Source organism: Acinonyx jubatus, chromosome E3, assembly GCF_027475565.1.
Source record: "Acinonyx jubatus isolate Ajub_Pintada_27869175 chromosome E3, VMU_Ajub_asm_v1.0, whole genome shotgun sequence".
In the NCBI taxonomy this organism is placed as follows: domain Eukaryota; kingdom Metazoa; phylum Chordata; class Mammalia; order Carnivora; family Felidae; genus Acinonyx; species Acinonyx jubatus.
This window is the reverse complement of record NC_069398.1, coordinates 15,269,667-15,288,431: the sequence shown is the minus strand read 5'-3', so window position 1 is coordinate 15,288,431 and position 18,765 is coordinate 15,269,667. Positions and strand designations below refer to the sequence as shown.

At 46.6% G+C, this 18,765-nt stretch overlaps 1 protein-coding gene across 2 annotated transcripts in view; it reads left to right on the top strand.

The window, feature by feature from the left end:
- ARHGAP17 (Rho GTPase activating protein 17) overlaps positions 1-18,765 on the top strand; it is an 88,962-nt gene that overhangs the window by 38,361 nt on the left and 31,836 nt on the right. For both annotated transcript variants that reach the window (XM_053213259.1, XM_053213258.1), the window contains exons 4-9: positions 5,101-5,174; positions 7,034-7,145; positions 7,404-7,480; positions 10,887-10,998; positions 15,144-15,212; positions 15,386-15,467. In XM_053213259.1, the coding sequence (XP_053069234.1) occupies positions 5,101-5,174; positions 7,034-7,145; positions 7,404-7,480; positions 10,887-10,998; positions 15,144-15,212; positions 15,386-15,467 (526 nt within the window). The remainder of the gene's footprint in view (positions 1-5,100; positions 5,175-7,033; positions 7,146-7,403; positions 7,481-10,886; positions 10,999-15,143; positions 15,213-15,385; positions 15,468-18,765) is intronic.

Below are 18,765 nucleotides of genomic sequence, written 5' to 3'. Positions count from 1 at the left end.
GATGTCTGTTAGGAATGCTTTGATGGCAAAAAGCTGAAAGCCTGTCTTAAATGGACTTAGAAAATGATGCAATTTATTGGTCTTCTAACTGAAAAGTGCAGAAGCTGGGATGGACTTGAGGAGAGGCCTGGGCTAGCAGGTCAGTGGTGTAAGCAAAATGTCACTCTTTTTCCTTCTGCCCCCTCTGCCTTCCTCAGTGTCTGCTTTGCCCCTAAATGGGCACCTCCCACGGCTGTGGGTTGGCTACCAGCAGCTTCCACCGGCTACTTGCTTCCTTGTGCATGTCCAGCAGAAGTAGAAAGCACGCTTTCTAGCGAGTTTGTTTAAGGGAGTGAGAGAACTTCTTTTTCCAAGTCCTTGGCAGGTAGAAATGGCCTTCCATTGCATTGGTCTGTATTGAGTCATATTCCCCATTCCTGAACATTCCCATTCCACCCTGGCTACCTTGGGTAGGAGTGAGGTTGGGAGGAGGCGGGATGTGCTGGTTGGCTTAAGCTAATCAGGGCCTGCCCTTAGAGCGTGGGCTGTGGAGCTGCCTCTGTAGCTCACAGGCTTTATTTAGACTGGGGTGGACCCAAAGGAGAAGTCAGGACACTGTCCTAAGAGGGAGAGGGATGGCCTCGAGGAGAACCACCGAACATCTGCTCCAGGATACATTTGTCTGAAGCGTCCGGGTCCTCTTGTGCCACCAGCAGAGCACAGCCACTCTCCGTCACCAGGCAGCTCCATCCTTGGGTTTACAGGTTCCTAGCTTACGAGCACATGCTAGCCCTCGGAAGCCCATACAGCATTACGGTGGTAGCTGCAGTGGCATACAGGGAAGCTATGATTTGCCGTGGTGTGTTGTGGGACACCCGATGTCGCAAGAGGAAGAACCGGTATGCAGGTGACCTGTGTCACCCTTCTCTCAGATTTCCTACACACATCTGAGAAAGATGTCCCAACGCCAGGATATTCCTCTCTCGTGCAATACTTGGTTTGCTGCAGTAACAGGTATCAGAGGGCGGACGTTTGCCCACACCTACGACTCCAGGAATGCTTGCTGCACGTCCTGTCCGGCAGAACCGGACCCAAGCCACCGGTCCTGTCCCCACAGCTCCTTCTTGTTCTCTCGCTGTGGCTTCTGTTCTGCCTCCCCTTTCCACATTGTTTCCTAAGGCTCTGTCCTCCTCCTCGTTGCTCCCGTCACATTCCTTGGGCCACCTCTTCTGTCCTCGTGGCTTCTGACTGGTGTGTTGATGCCAGGGACGTCTCAAGCATTTCAACCAAGCAAAACACTTCCTTCCCTAGATGTCTGTTTTGGCACACGTCACCAGTTCTTCATTGTGCGTGGACTCTTGAGTTCCACCCACCCTGTTGTGCAAGCTGGAAACTGTCGGCTTACCTTATGTTCCCTTTTATTGTATCCTCACCCTCCCATGGCTGCTTGATTAGCAAGGCCTGTGATTCTCTGTGACTGTCTTTGGAATTCCTCACCCCCGCCTCATCTCTGCCACCTTTGCCTGAAAGCAAAACCTGAGCCCTTTCACAAAGGCGATGATCGCAAAACCTGGATGGTGCAGTCACCTCCTGAGCTTTGTTTCCTGCCTCTGATTTCCTTCTCGTCCAGCCTGGCTCCAGCCTGATCACCAGAATTGTTTTTCTGAAATACGGATAGATACGGACATCCTCCTGCCGAGAAAACATCGTAGCTTAGCGGTTCTCAACAGGGGCCAGGATTACACTCCTGGGGATACTTGGAAACACATAGAGACATTTTGTGTTGCCATAGGGACCGGGGGACACTCCTGGCATGTAGAGGGTGGGGACCGAGATGCTGAACATTCTGCAGTGCCTAGGGGCATAGTTCCACACCGGAAGTGGCCCCTAACACCAGTGGTGCCTCTTTTGAGGGGCGCTGGCTGGCTCCCATTGCCAGGATTGAAAGTCTGAGCTCTTCGTTAGCACGAGGAACCTTTCATAATCCCATCCTGTTTCCTTTCCCCTTATCCAGTCCCATTGTCTCCCACTTCCACCTGCCATACGTCTCTGTCCTTCACATTGTTGTGTCCTGTCCATTCCTTTGACTGCCTTTTAAGCAGGTGTTTATCAAACAGCTACTGTGTACAAGTGCTGGAGATAATAAAATGAACAAGATGTGGCCTCCGCCTTAAAGGTGCTCACGGCCTGGCAGGGGGAGATACACACAGATGCATAATCCTAAAATGACATGCCGAACAAAGTGTGCACAGGGTATTACAGGAGGACTGAGAATAGGCATCACAGGAGGAGAGACGTAGTCAGGGGAGGCTTCCCAGAGGAGGTGGTAGCCCAGCCATAAACGAGGGCAGTGAGTGGCAAGTGACCGGCATATTCTAGGCAGCAGGATGCAAAGGTCATTTCTAAAACCTGATGCCTTGGGCTTCCTTTTCCAACCTCGAACAAAAAGTGCCAAAGACAGGCCTCTGAGGCTGTCTACACTGTGCATGTGGGAGAGAGTAGACACCATGGAAACGATAGAAGATGGGTGACCACGGTGGTCAATATTGTGGAAGAAATGACAGCAGTCTCTAGCACTCTAGAGTACACAGGAGGAGCCTCCCAAAGGTCCCACGAGAGACCCCCCCACGCATGTGAGGAGGCAAGAATCGTGTAGGATCTGGAGCGGCTGCCTTTTGGGCAGTGGGCATGCATTTCGTAAATTATGGCTTTAGATCTTTTTAAATGAATCCCTGGTGATTAAAAAAAAAAAAAAAGCTGTTCATGCCTAGGAAGTGCTTAGCCGTGTTTGTGGAGGAGTATGTTGTTGGTGGATAGCATCCTCATCGAAGAGCATGGGGTTAAATAAGCGGGATGTCCTTATTTATGTACATCAAGATGCAGGACTGTTGTGGCTTGGGGTCAGGGCATGGAAACCACAAGGCTATTTATAGCCGGGAACTTGAATGATTTTGTCAAAGTAGACTCTGCTCTTTATGATTTTGGTTCCGAGCTCCAGAGTTGCACAAAGTGTATTTCTCCAGATTATTGCACTTATCCTAGATTTAATTTCCCTTATAAAGGCAGCATGACTAACATGTATGAATTATCCTCATTATGACAAGACACATTGCCCGTTTTCTCCTATCTTCCTGATCTGAAAGTGCAGAAGCTGGCAATGTCCCCTTGTGGGGCAGGGGATGCCTGATATTTACTTACGTGAAAATAACTTGGGAAGATGAGAGGTGGGTAAATAGAATTGTTATTTATTTTTATTTTTTATTTTAAAGTTTATTTTTGAGATTGAGAGAGAGAGCGAGAACATGAGTCGGGGAGGAGCAGAGAGAGAGGGAGACACAGAATCTGAAGCAGGCTCCAGGCTCCGAGCTATCAGCACAGAGCCCGACGCAGGGCTCAAACTCATGAACTGTGAGAACATGACCTGAGCTGAAGTCGGACACTTAAACGACTGAGCCACCCAGGTGCCCCAGTTGTTGTTTATTTTTAAATTTCAATATACTGTTTTAAGTAGGCTGCATATTTACATGGTCAAAATCCAGAAGATACAGAAGAACATAAAATGAGATCTCTCACCACCCTGTCCCCAGGCACCCTGCTGCCCTCTCCAGAGTGACCAGCATTAGTAGCTTCTTGTATAGCTTTCAAGAGATATTCTCTACAATACAAGCAAATACGGTGTAAGTGTATCACATGGAGCCCTTTAAAGCGGGAAAGGCAGGTGATATGCTAGAGGTCAAGGCACAACAATGCCACAGCAAGGTGGACCCTGTGTCTTTGACATAACAGCCCTTTCTACTGGGGAGGCAAAATCATGGGGAGCATTGCCACATTGGATGCATTTTGAAAAAATGTTTATTCATTTTTGAGAAGGGGAAGGGAGGTGCAGAGATGGAGGGGGAACAAAGGATCCAAAGCAGGCTCTGTGCGGACAGCAGAGAGACCGATACAGGGATCGAACTCATGAGCCATAGGATCGTGACTTGAGCCAAAGTTGGACGCTTAACCGACTGAGCCACCAGGCGCCCTGAATGCATATTTTTGTTTGCACGTTATGTGCTATAACCAACCCACTCGTACTTGACAGGCCCTTTCTACCCTTATGAGATGAGCCATCAAGCAGTGGTGGAAAGAAACTGAACTGGGGCTCAGGTCCATGGCACAAAGGTCTGGCTCTGCTGCCCCTCACTGGGGTGCCCAGCCAGCCCACCTGACCACCCTGGGCTTCAGGTCCCTTGACTGTACAATTAGAACATAAATCAGATGATCCTTATGGTCGTTTCCAGCTGCAAAACAAATCTCTGATAGGAAAATCGCTTTGTGATTAAATACCTTAAAAAATTTTCAGGGGCGCCTGGGTGGCTCAGTCGGTTGAGCATCCGACTTCGGCTCAGGTCATGATCTCACAGTCTGTGAGTTCAAGCCCCACATCGGGCTCTGTGCTGATGGCTCAGAGCCTGGATCCTGCTTCCGATTCTCTGTCTCCCTCTCTCTCTGCCCCTTCCCTGCTCATGCTCCATCTCTCTCTGTCTCAAAAATAAAAATAAAAACATTAAGAAAAAAAAATTTTTTCAGATATTTAGCCAGACGTTTTTAGATATTAACTAGGCTGGGCCCTTATGATTACAGCTAGGTTAAGAGCCTGTTTAAGAATGAGTATTCTAGCAAAAGTTCTTGAGATTGAGCATTTTCTTGCATTTATGTGTTATGATAATCAGAGAGTAAGATCTGTGTCTTATGTTCCCAGGGCTTCAGACACAGTATGTACTTGATTAGTTAATAAGAACAGTTAACAGCTACCCCAACAATAATACTAGCAGCCAACACCTACTAAGTACGTAGCACATGCTAGGTACTTGACGTTGAAGATCTCCTTAGATGGGCAGACAGCCCTAGGACACCCTTGCTGTTGTCATGCCTCGGTATCATCCAGGTGTGAGGACGTGGACATAGAGGTTAAGTCACATAGTGCACATGTTTGAGACTGGATCCTGAACCCAGACAGTCTACCTCTTACCTGTGCAGTGTGCCTGGAGGACAAATCACCGAATGATGATCTGCGGCTGGTCATTGAGAACGGGTATCAGTAATAATGAAAACAACATATTGTCTTCTGCCTTCCAGAAAAAACTCCCTCTGACCGCTCTTGCTCAGAACATGCAAGAAGCATCGACTCAGCTGGAAGACTCCCTGCTGGGGTAAGAGTGGGCTGCTTTCAGAGAGCGAGCCCGCTAGCCTGCGCGTCAGCGGGAGCGGGTGGGCGGGTGCTGTGCACGGCAGGCATCTGCGTGACAGAGGGGCCGTGAGCGTGACGGTGTGGCTCATGCTCCAGGAGGAGAATGGCGCAGTCTCCGTGGGAAGAAGTGGGGTCTGGGCCCCCGGGGTGGCAGGCAGTCTTCCCTTTAGCAGGAGCAACGCTGGCGTCCGATGATTGAAAGGGCCACTAGCGAAAGTGATTGATAGGGTCATTCTTTATTCCCCTGAGCCTCGGTATAAAGAACATGTCCCTTCCCTGAGCAGTCCCGTCCCGTCCTTAAGAGCCACCTCCTTTGAGGGTGGCCACCGTAATATCAATGGTGGTTGTCTCAAAATCTTGTTTTTTCTGAATTATTTGGATTTTTTTTTTTTTTGCAGTAGGCATGTGTTCTATAAATAATTTTTAAAAATCTAATCATGAAGTTGTTTTTACTATAAGAGGGAAGGTTAACCCTTCCTTCCACCTGCTTCTACATGAGGATGGGGGCCTTTGAGCCAATCTGCTGTCTGTGCTGTACCGCTCACTGTGCTTCCCAGCTGCCCTGGGCTTTGGACTCCACAGCCCCCTTTCCAGGGGCCTGTTATACTCCATGCCCTACAACGCTACCTGTGTTCTTTTTTATTTTGCAGTTTATTTATTTATTTTGATGGGGGGAGGGGCAGAGAGAGAGAGTGAGAAAATCCCAAGTGTGTTCCACACTATCAGTGTAGAGCCCGACAGGGCTCGAACTCAGGAACCGTGCAGTCATGACCTGAGCCAAAACCAAGAGTCAGATGCTTAACTGACTGAGCCACCCAGGCACCCCGTAACTTTGTCCTTTCCAGGATGATAATTTCCCCCCACTCTTCACCCTTCCTCCGTCCTGTCCATGCTCCCATATTTGGGAGTGATGGTCCTGGGAAGAGGGTGACTGGTGTGTGCATGCTGGCACTCCCGGTCCTCCCGGCTGATGGAGGGAGTCCTTGCTCTGCACTAGCACTGCTCTACGTGTTTTCCATGTACTCACTCGTTCAGTCCTCAAGACAACCTACATTCTACCTCCCATTGAAGAAATTGACAAACAGAGGGGGTGAGTCAGTTGCCCAAGACCCCACAGCTGGTGAATAGCAAAGCCCGTCTTCAAACCCAGGCAGCGTGGCATCGGAGATCGTGTTCTTAATGACAGCACCATGGCCACCTCATGCCAGCGCCACACACGTTGGTCATTTTAAAAGGACCCCGTGGGGATCTCGAGGGGCAGGGCGAGAAGGAGAAGGGTAGGAGGAGAGAGGGAAGGACAGTGTCAGAGCAGCCGTTTCATTCGCACGCGTCAACTGCGTGCTCCCAGGAAAACAAAAGCAAACATGGTTTTCATGCAACATGTCCCTTGAGCTTAGCCCACCATCCCCAGTAGAAAACCAGCACTTGCATTAACTCCGGAGCAAACCCTGCGTCGGCTGGCCTCACTGACAGACATAAAACAGCACATAACAAACTTTACATAAGGTTCTAAAGAATTCCAGGGTTATTTGGAGAACATTTGGTCTTCCCCTGAAGCTAATCCTAGACTCATCACCTCACTGTTCACACACATCCCACACATGTACTCACAAAGTGTATCTGAGAGTGCCTTTTTCATGTTAGAGCACAAACCCGTGGGCTTGCATTTTAGGCGATGCCCCAGACTTACCACGTTTTTAAGGTTCTACCATGTAGCACCCTAAGGTGTCCCCATCGTGTAGAGAGCTGGCCGAGTATGGTAATCGGGCACCTGGTTTAACGAGCGGATGCTTGTTGTGGGGGTATCTTGTGTTTTTAAAGGAAGATTCTGGAGACGTGTGGCAATGCTGAGAATCAGCTGGCTCTAGAACTTTCTCAGCACGAGGTCTTTGTTGAGGGAGAGATTGTGGATCCTCTCTGCAGCATCGCAGAGGTGAGTGCTTCTGCCAGGCCGCATAGAAGAGCCAAGACCGGTGTGGGCTGCATGGTGAATGGTTCGCTTGGGTCTGCAAGTTTCACGACAGTCGGTGACTTTGACATATGCTTCCTTTTGGAAATGAGGGGAGTCAGTTGAGGGTACAAAATCCTATGCCTCAGGGGGAAAAATGTAAATAAATACTGCCTTTTCAGATGTTAAGGTAAAAACCCCAAAGCTTATCGCATTCGGTCTGTGGTATGTTCTTCTTTCTAGTTGGAGATTCCCAACATCCAAAAACAGAGGAAGCAGCTCGCTAAATTGGTGTTAGACTGGGATTCGGTCAGAGCCAGGTAAGGTACGGACGAGAGGAAGACCACTCAGTGGACAGCATGCAGGTTTCCAGATTCACGCACTTGACCCACAGACCAAGTCGCACCCACTTACACCTGCCTCGAGGGCCCATTCTCCCAAGTGTGGCAGTGGGAATGATGTTAGAACATCCTGTTCTAGGATAGTGGAGCGTAGGAATAAATAGATCTGTGATCTTAGCAGTTCCTGAGGGTCCTGCCATGTCCAAACCCTGTGTGGTTATGATACTTTCATGATCGAATGCTGCGCCCAAAGGGAGAAAACTCCCCGTAAAAGTAAGTAACCATCCCAGAGGGCTGCCGGCTTGTGGCCTGCTGCCAGATGACTGTCTGTGGTGCTTCGTGGCAGGACTCCAGCCCAGCTCTGTCCTTGAGGGCATGTGTATCCGTGACTTATGCGGCTTTCTCCGTGGATGAGAATAGAGAATATCTATGGAGGCAGCTGCCGCCTGCCCCGACCTTTCTCATGCTTTACCACAAGAGTTGGCAAACATTCCATAAAGGGCCGGATAGTAAATATTTTCAGCTTTGCAACCCAGATGGTCCCTTTTGCAACTTTTCAACTCTGCTATTGTAGTGTAAAAACAACCCCGGACCATAAGTAAATGAAAGCCTGACCGTGTTCCAATAAAACTTTATTTAAATAAAAAAAAAAAAAAGGTGGCTTTGTTGATCGACCCCTGTTTTGTTAGCTCTCACTTTTTCTTCTTTTAATTTTTTTAAATTACTGCAGTGTAACTGACACATGATGTATTAATTTTAGGTGCACAACATTGATTCGACAATTCTGTACGTTACTCAGTGCTCATCACGAGAAGTGTGGTCACCATCTGTCACCATGCAGTGTCCTTACAATATTATTGATTATATTCCCTTTGCTGTACTTTTCATCTCCGTGACTTGTTTATTTTGTAACTTAATTCTCACTGCAGTCCTGTGAAGCAGAGATGACCATTTCTCTCTGGCAAATGGATGGAGACATAACTGTCATTTACTAAGCTTCTACCTGTCAGATGCTTTTTTTTTTTTTTTTAACAGATTTAGAACATCTGTAGCAATGCAACATGCAGCATTTCCTCATTCCTGAGATGCCGGTGACTATCCGTGCACCACTGACTAGATATCTCCTTGGGGGAGGGGTGAAGAAACACCACTCCATTAAATGTACGGGTCACTCGTTAAGACATGTGGTGATGTAGGACATACTGAGATGATAGAGGGTACATCTAAGAATTAACACATGGTAAAAATAATTGCCACCACTTACTGGACACTTGCCACGTGCCAGGTATGGAGCGACGGACATGACGTGTCACCTCCTCTGATTCCTCCACCAGTTCCTGTTCATTCGCTCATTCATGTTTTCGACAGATCTCGATCGGGTGCATCCTGTGTGCCCGACTCTGTGCTGGGGACTAAATTCAGAGGCCCCCTCAGTGAGGACTGGAGAGGGAACAGGGGTTCTGTTCTCTCGGGAAGAGACTCCTTTTCTAGATGCGAGAGGAACCTGCACAGATTCTCTACATGGCTTGCTTCACGCTTTGTCATGTGTACATCTGTAAGGAGAATCCCCGAGCCAGGACCAGGAGTGGGGCCACCCTGAGGTAGACTTTTGCTCAGGATAAGGAAGAACGTTCTAATGGTTCGTTAAACAAGGCCGTGAATGCTCCCTCCCCAGAGCTGGTTGAGCGACATTACAGGTGCTTGTGCCCCAGGAATTTTACGTCTACAATACAGGTATCCCGGAGGGGATTTCAACACTGGTTCTTGATCTGCGTTCAGGATCTTGTTCACTTTTAACCAATCAAAGCAGGTATCAGAGAAACACACAGTTGAATATTTCACCTTTACTTATTCCTGTGGCTTTTCCCTAAGGAAAATGATAGTATCCAATGACTGACTACTACCTAATTCCTAAGGAGGAATCCCTAATGGGGCAGATATCATATGCACACACGTGCACATGCATATCGATTTGTTCTCGATTCCTTATGACGGTTCTGCAAAGTGTTTGTTACCTTAGCTTTACAGATGAGATTACTGAGGCACAGAGAGGTTAAGTCATTGCCCAAGGTCACACAGCTAGTGTGGGAGAGCCAGGCTTCAAACCTGAGCTTGTCAGCCTCCCAGGTCCGTGCCCTGGCCACTCCATGGCATCGCCAGTCTTGCTTAGGCAGACTTGCCAAAGGCCGGCTTTGGAGGAGAGCCTTATCAGGAACTGGGAAGAAGGTAGAGCCTACTGTTTTTGGGGCAGTGCAGCAGCTGGGAAGCTTGAGCAGTTGCTCGCACAGGTTTTCATGCTGCATCTCTGTAATATCCATGTTTACATTTAAATTGCTTCCACAATAGCAGACATAATTCATATTCAAACAGAAGGTCAAAGCACACCTGAAAACCAAATAGAAATTGTTTTATAATTTTTTTTTTTAACGTTTATTTATTTTTGAGACAGAGAGAGACAGAGCATGAACGGGGGAGGGTCAGAGAGAGAGGGAGGCACAGAATCTGAAACAGGCTCCAGGCTCTGAGCAGTCAGCACAGAGCCCGACGCGGGGCTCGAACTCACATACCACGAGATTGTGACCTGAGCCGAAGTCAGACGCTTAACCGACTGAGCCACCCAGACGCCCCTAGAAATTGTTTTAGATTATTACCCCTCCCCACCCATGCACTCCCCTACTCTTGCTGTGGTATAATTCTTTCCTTTTTTTTCTCAGTCCTTTTGACTTGATGTAAATTTTCCACATTATGCTTTAGACTTTCTGTAAACTTCATCTTTAGAATATTAATATTACTAATTGATATTAATTAATTAATAATTAATATTAATTACTAATTAATACTAATATTAATATTAGAACTACAGATGTTTTTAGTTCTACATGTGTTTTCCTAGCTATGGATTGTTAGCTGCATGACCAAAGCTCGGTCTTTACTTGCTGGAGGTAATCATAGATGAGGATGGCAGCAGGAAGGGTCCCAGGGGTCCAGGAGCAGGACTGACTCCCAGGGGCACAGGAACATTCCAGATCAAAGCAGGAAGCACAGGGGTGTTTCATGGCAAAGGTGCCATGATCAGACACTACAGGAAAGGGGGTTCATGGCATGGTTTCCAGCAGTGGGGCGTGTATGAGACAGGATTATACTCAGAGCAGACAGCTGCTCCCAGCACTGCAAGAGTCCCATCACAGTGGGGATGTAATGTCTCTTTTTGCTTGCTTCCGTTCCTAGAGGATAAACTCAAGAGGAGCTGGCATCCTAGGTACTCATACCGATCCCAGGTAGAATCGGCTTTGGGGAAAGAGTCTGTTTCCCTCAGGGCCTTGATTCCACAAGGTTGAGTATGTGCAGCCAGCTCTCAGATGCTGATCGCCCCCATGTTTTACAGGTGGAACCAAGCTCACAAATCTTCAGGAACCAACTTCCAGGGGCTTCCATCAAAAATAGATACCCTAAAGGAAGAGATGGATGAAGCTGGAAATAAAGTGGAGCAGTGCAAGGTACAAGACTTCCCTGATACATACGCGCTAGCATCGGTCTGCTTTTTACAAATGATGGGTGAAAGGCCAAATGTTGCAGATTATTTAGTGTTTGGCACAAATACTCTGAGTGATATGAAAAATGCGTTCTAGTTTCTTCTGCCTTCTTTCTTTATTTTCCAAGACTGTATTACTTTATACTAAGAATAACATAGCCTTTAAAAAAATTTTAAGTAGGGGGCGCCTGGGTGGTTCAGTCATTAAGGGTCCGACTTCGGCTCAGGTCATGATCTCGCGGTGCATGGGTTCAGGCTCCATGTTGGGCACTGTGCTAATAGCTCAGAGCCTGGAGCCTGCTTCCGATTCTGTGTCTCCCTCTTTCTCTGACCCTGCCCTGCTTGCTCTCTGTCTCTCTCTCTCTCTCTCTCTCTCTCAAAAATAAACATTAAAAAAATTTTTTTTTTTAATTTTTTAAATGACAGAAATGTCTGAGCTTATTTAAAATAAGGAATAGATGGGGAAAAAGAGAAAACCATAGCAAACCGTATAAAGTTACAACTGTTACAACAACGTACATAGGGGTGCCTGGCTGGTTCAGTTGGTGGAGTGTGCAACTCTTGATCTCAGGGTTGTGAGTTCAAGCCCCATGTTGGGTGTAGAGATTACTTAAACAAATCTTTAACAAAAATGCACAATAGGCACAAAAATAGATCTGTGGAATAGCATAGTTTTTCTAGAATCAATGCTATTATTTTATTTAAAAAATTTTTTTTGTTTATTTATTTTTGAGAGAGAGAGAGAGACAGAATGAGAGTAGGGGAGGGCAGAGAGAGAGGAAGACACAGAATCCGAATCAGGCTCTAGGCTCTGAGCTGTCAGCACAGAGCCTGACACGGGGCTGGCAGTTGTGAACTTCAAGATCATGACCTGAGCCAAAGTCGGACGGACGCTCAACCGACTGAGCCATCCGGGCGCCCCTCAATGCTATTACTTTAAACAATGGCATATACAGTAAAGAGGTCATCATATATCCGTAGAGAAGGGAAAAATTATTTTTTAAATGTTGCTGGGACAATTGGTTTGTAATTTGGGAGAAATACTATTTTTTATGTCATTAAATAAATTACAGATTAGATGGTTAAGTGATCTCATTCTCTGTACATCTATCTGTGAAGATCTTTATTCTAAATGTTATTTGAGGTGTTAAAGAAACAGGTCTTTGGTGAGTCTTAGGGTCATTGACCTAAGCTTTTCTTCCTCTTACTATTCAGCATTTTTCCAAAAATGGTCTCTATTCTATTAGATAGTGTTGGGACTGTTATATTTTAGTTTGTATAAGTCACGCTATAATTCATTCTTCAAGGTAATTAATTTTAGGATCAATTAACTGCAGTAAAATGAGTTGTTTAAAACTGAACTCACAAAGTCATGCCATAGCCTTTGCATTTGAAAAGATGACCTTCAGATAAATGCTTGTGATAAAATGGTCTCATAGTGGCTTATTCCTGTTCAGAAGAGTTACAGAGGTCTTGGGAGTCTGGACTGGTGCATTATGGGCTGATGTGTCTTCTCTTGACTTCCACCCCAGAGCTTCTCAATTCAGATGGTGAAAACTTGTGAAAATATCTTCTGTCTCTGTATGCTAACTTCTGGGTAATTTCCCAACATCTAAGTTCTGTTCCACTGATTTTCTCTTTAGCTAAGTCTCATCTGCTGTATAATTAATCAACATTGAGTTTGGAATTTCATTTACTGCATTTTTCCATTCAAATTTCTTCAGGTCAGCCTTTTTTGATACTATGATATTGTTCTCTAGTGCCTGTTGTTTTTTTTTTTAAATGTCTTTAACCATTTTATGTATACTTACTGTAACAATCTTTGATAATTCTGTTTCCTCAGTGAGAGTGGTGGGAGTTTACTTCATGGTGGATTGTTTCTTCCTGTGTTTTGTAATTTTGTATTGTGAGTTCATTTTAAGAGAGACTTTATCTGTGGGACTCTTAAGGATTGGGAGTGATTTTCCCTACAGAGTATTACCAGTTCAAGGCCATTTTTAACTAACTTTAACTTTCTCAGTTTGAGGATTCCTGAACCACACGTATTATAAACATAGACTTCAGACCTTCATGAAATCAGGCTGTATTTGTAAAATCCAGGAAAATATTTTTACTTTCCCAATGCAAAACACATACACTCTATTCTTTCCATACGCTACTGAGCGAATATTTTCTGATCCACCCTTCCGCTGAGGATATAGTTTCTCGGGGATCTTTGTGTGTGATGTGAGCATACTTGTCAGTTACAGTTCCTCACCTTGCAGGACCCACGGCTTCATTTTCTGTCCTCTGACTCCACGTGACTGCCAGACTCCAACACCTTGGCCGTCAAGAGTGGCATAGACCCACCCAGGTCATCCCCAGCTTCCACTTGTCAGGCCTTTTCCTTTAAAAAAAAATTTAATGCTTCAAGTTTTTATTTAAATTCTAGTTAGTTAACATACAGTGTAATATTGGTTTCAGGAGTAGAATTTAGTGGTTCATCACTTACATACAACACCCAGTGCTCATGCCAACAAGTACCCTCCATAATGCCCATCACTCATTTAGTCTAACCCCTGCCCACCTCCCACCAGCAACGCTCAGTTTTTTCTCTGTCGTTAAGAGTCTCTGGGGCCCCTGGTTGGCTCAGTTGGCAGAGCATGTGACCCTTGATCTTGGCGTCGTGAGTTCAAGCCCCATGTTGGGTGTGGAGCTTACTTTAAAAAAAGTCGCTTTTATCATTTACCTCCCTCTCTTTTTCTTTCTCCTATGTTCATCTGTTTTGTTTCTTAAATTCCACTTATGAGTGAAAGGCCTTCTCTCTTCCTTTGTTTTCTTTCTCCTCTGCCCTGCCCTCTTTCTCTTTTCTTTCTCTCCCTTTCTTTTTTGGAGATGTGTGGTGGGTCTCCATGAATTTACTCCATTGCTTTCCCAGTTATTCTAAAAGAATGTTTGTTATTCCCAACTAGCATTTCTAAGTATTTTCATAAATGAGAAGGGCCTTCATGTTAATTTGTGCACCTTGATGCTAAAAACAGAAGGCAGTACATTTTATAAATATATACATATGTAATTCAAATACAACCTAATTCAAATATAATATAGGAAACATATATATATACACACACACACACATATATATATATACACACACACAGTTGCCTAATCTATCACTTTTAAGCAAATTATTTAATTTTTATAAGCAATTCATCTACATTAGTTCAAGTATCAAAAGCATAAAGCAATATACAGTAAGTCTTTCTTCCACCCTTGTCCTGCTTCTACCGAATTTCCTCTGCTCCCAAAAGGTAACCTCGATTGCCAATTTCTTGTTGTTTCTTCCGGAGATATTTTTATGCTAATGTGGCAGCAAAAATATAACATTTTTTTCTCTTCTATTTTTACACAGGTGGTAACATAGCATAACTAATGCTCTATACTTGTTTTTTTTTTTTAATGTTTATTTATTTATTTTGAGAGAGAGAGTGGGGCAGGGGCAGAGGGAGACAGAGAGAGAGAGAGAATCCCAAGCAGGCTCTGCACTGTCAGCACAGAGCCCAATGCAGGGCTCAATCTCATGAACCATGAGATCAGGACCTGAGCCAAAATCAAGAGTCTGGATGCTAAACCGACTGAATGACCCAGGCACCCCTATACTTCACTTCTTTTTTTTCTTTTTCTTTTCTTTTTTTTTTTTTTTATGCTTATTTATTTATTTTGAGAGAGAGAACCAGCCAGCATGGGGAGAGGCAGAGAGAGAGGACAGAGAGAAAGGATCCCAACCAGGCTCCAAACTGTCAGTGCAGAGCCTGACATGGGACTCAATTTCACCAACTGTGAGATCATGACCTGAGTTGGACACTTAACAGATTGAGCCACCCAGGTGGCTGTATATACTTCACTTCTTAATAAGGAATATTAACCGTGTATCTTGGAGATCTTCCCACATCATTCCCCTAATAAGCTTCCTTTTTTGTTGTTGCTGTTGTCCCAACATACGGTTATACCAGGCAATTGATGGACGTTTAATCTGTGGCTCTTTCCATGACGTTTTGCTCTAAGAGCTCATGGATATTAATTTTCAGATGCCATTTTCTTCAGTGACCTCTCTTCTCTTCTACTCACCAGGACCAGCTTGCAGCGGACATGTACAACTTTATGGCCAAAGAAGGGGAGTATGGCAAATTCTTCATTACGGTAAGCACCTGGCCTTGACAAAGTATGAAAACGTTGTAAAAATGGAGTCATTTTAGTTTTTTTGTTTTGTTTTGTTTTGCAAAAGATTTCATTTTTGGTTTTGCTCAGCCATTGTGTGTGTGTCCATCCGATGCTAACGTTGCTTTTGTTTTTGAATGTGGGTCTGTTCTCAGTTATTAGAAGCCCAAGCAGATTACCATAGAAAAGCATTAGCAGTCTTAGAAAAGGCCCTTCCCGAAATGCGAGCCCATCAAGGTAATGTAACCTGCGTGCTGGCTGATGCCTCCTTTTTGCCTCTGCCACTTGCGCTCTGTTCTTCTTCACCCTGACTCCTTTGCATGCATTTCCTTTGGATAACGCCTTTCTCCTCGGAGAGTACTGTTTCCCAGCATAATCTCATCTTTCCTCGCCGCATTCTCTAATTTCTTCCAAACCCAAATTAACATACTAATGGGACATGTGCAATTCTGACATGTTCAGTTGCTGGACCCTTTGGGGGAGTACCTGTATGTGTTTTCGTGTCTTCTCCTTTTCCGGGTCAGTTATTTGTTCCCTTGGGTTTAACTCTGACCCTGCGACTCCAAGAGCATACATTCTGGGGAAAATATTGGACTTTGAGAAAGGGATTTTTAGAAGCCAGTACTTGATAGCCCCTCATCAGGCACTCAGTTGGTGGGAATGAACCATGAGGCCATAGACAACTTCCTTCCCCCTCTTCCTTGCCTGCATACAAGGCTCTTGTTCTCAGCACTCACGTTCTGCCCTCCATACTCAAGCTTTCAGCAGACTATACCCACAAGTCATGAGTGGACTGAACTTCCTTCTGATGTTTAGTTTTAGCCCAACATTAGAGCTTTTGATTCTCATTTTCTCATTTGCCATCAGAGCATCTGCCAGCAGAGATCCGAAAACCTGGTGGAGGCAGAAGTTAGTCTGTCTTCTTTGGACCTATTGTACTGTTTGGTTGTGTAGACCCCGCATTTGGAGCCTAGTTTCCCCCTGCAAAACCTTTGGTCTCAAGCCAGGTGCTGAGCGCAGTGACTCTGTGATCGCGAAAGAGAGCGAGCGTGTGTGGGTGTGCACGCACACCGGCACCCTCAACAACGCCACTTCTCTAAATTTGAGGAGGCCCCGATCTGCATAGGCAGATCTTCACCCAGCTCGAGTGCATGCATCTGATGAGCTCTTCCTAGGGCAAGCTCTTCTTGCTTTCCTACGTGATCCGGTTTCCTCGTTTGTGGATGACGAGGTCAAGTCCCCGTGCGAGGGAATGAAGCTGCTGGCGTACATCCAGCCTTGCAAGGGGCAGGCTCTTGCCGGGCAAGTTCCGAGCTCCAGGAGTGTGTTTTTATGGGATACCTACCGTGTGCCTGGCCCCGTGTAGGACAAGATGGTAACCGTCATCATCTTAGCCTTTGAATGAATTAAAATCTGGTTTGGAGCTGACGAACAAGCACAGCAAAAGGGAAGATTGGGTTTTGTGAGCAGGACTTTAAAAAAAAAAAAACCCAAAACAACCTCTTTTTTTCCCAAGGCTGTTTTCCCTAGAGAAGTAGGTCAGCCAGTGACAGGGAACAGGAAAGTTCATTGTTAGGGCTGTGCTCTTACCCCTCCTGCCCTCCTTGTCCCCAGAGCCCCTTCCTGGTGACAGTTCCCATCTCACCAGCGTCTTCGGCCTCACGGCCTCCTCAGTGCTGGTTCCCTCTGAGGGCCTGCTGTGCCCTGAAACTCCACACATCCCAGAAAGCAAGCCGATTCTTCCCCTCACGCCAGCTGTCCCTTCGTCGTCCGGCTCTCCCGAGTGCCGCCTTCCTCCAAACCATCCGGGCTTGAACTTGGAGCCACCTGTTGCCGGGGTCTGCCCTTTCTGCCTTCTGCTAGGCCTTCTCCTCCTCTCGTGCCGTCCCCCCGGGCCTGTGTCACTTCACGCGTGAACTGTGGAATCAGATATCACTTCTGAGACTCAAGGTCCCTGGACCTTTCTCAGCTGGTCTTCCTTGGTCTGTTTCATTCATCTAAGCCCCCCTCCTTTGAGAAGCCTTCTCTGAAGCCAACAGCACACACCTTGTCTCCTGAGTCACTCTAGTATCTGTGGTCTATGCCAGAAGTCGCAAACAGCCACATCTCATTAAAAAAAAATGTTGCCATCATTGAAACACCAGACACCTTCATGTAGCAATCTGGTTTCTGGCTTCTCCTGGAAGTTGTGGGAGTCCGGCAACCCTGGATCTGTTTTCCTACATGGCAGCATGGGTCGGGCACCAGGCGCAGGGCTGGTATGTCCCTGGCCCCTGTGGACAACTACATTTGTGACCCTCATCTATACCATTTTTTGGCCGTGACTTAGCAAACATGCGTTGTCTTGTGAATGAGTGTTGTACGTTTACATGTGTGTCTTATATTTATTTGGGGGGGGGGGGTGTTGTGAACTGTGGGTGCCGCTGTGGCAGCCAGCACTTGACTGGTCTGTTGTGTGAGAGGCCGGCATCCTCAGGGCAGTTTGGCTCAGGAGTCGTCTAGGTCACTGGTTCTCACGTCCACCCTCTGCCAACATTACACCGCGGTGGGGGGCAGGGCACACCGTAGAGTGTTTACTAGAAAGTTCCAGCAGGTGTTTGGAGAACACCCAGCCCTTGCCGCCACGGAGTCAGGCATGTGGGGTGGCCGTGATGGCAGGTGCCATTTGCAGAACTCCCCTGGGGCACTCTGATGTATCTCCCAGGGGAGGGGTCATGTGGCCGTTTTCTGCCTGATTGAGAATCCTCGTTTTAGATGAAAGGGACAAAGTATGCGGGGGAAGGTCCGGCCTCTGAGAGGGCTGTCACGGAGAAGGGCCAGGCCCCTGGATGCTCTTGCTGCTAGGAATTATGCTGACCATGGCTGGGGCTGGGGCCGGGGCCAGGGCCAGAGATGAGGAGGGCGCCTGCCTCTCTAGCCCTCACCTCTCTTCAACCGGGACCCCACTCGCTCTTCCCATCGATTCTAGCCTTGCACAAGCTCTCAGGCCCAGGGACCTGGGGATTCCATTCTTCTTCCTCCCACTATGTGCAGATCATACGATGGGGCCTGTCCCTGCTCTTTCATGTAGTGGAGTCTAAGAGGACACACCAGGGTGATCGTGCCTGCTTTGAACTCGTGGTTCGAACAGCAGAGCGGCTGAAGGATAATTGTCCATTGGTGGTGCAGAGGAGGACGGGAACCTTTCCCGTCACTGGAAGGAACTAAGTGTTCCTCAGCTGAGCATTTTTCTTGGGCCGGTTTCCCCTCTTCTGTGTCCGTGTGCTTCTTGGGCAGCGGTAGATATGCACAGGACCCGCAGGCGGGCCAGACCCAACCGAGTGCTTCTCATCCCAATGGGACACATCCATTCGCTAAACTCTTGTTTCTGTTTTGCTGCTTTATTGTATGTATTTCTGCTAAGCTGCCTCAAATCTCTTATGGAGTGGAGCAGAGTATGTGACCCCAAAATAATATAAATGATCGCTTTACTGCTGGCACAGGCTTCAGCCTCAGCTGCTTTGGGGCTGCGGATCCCGCGTTGTTCCCTACGCAG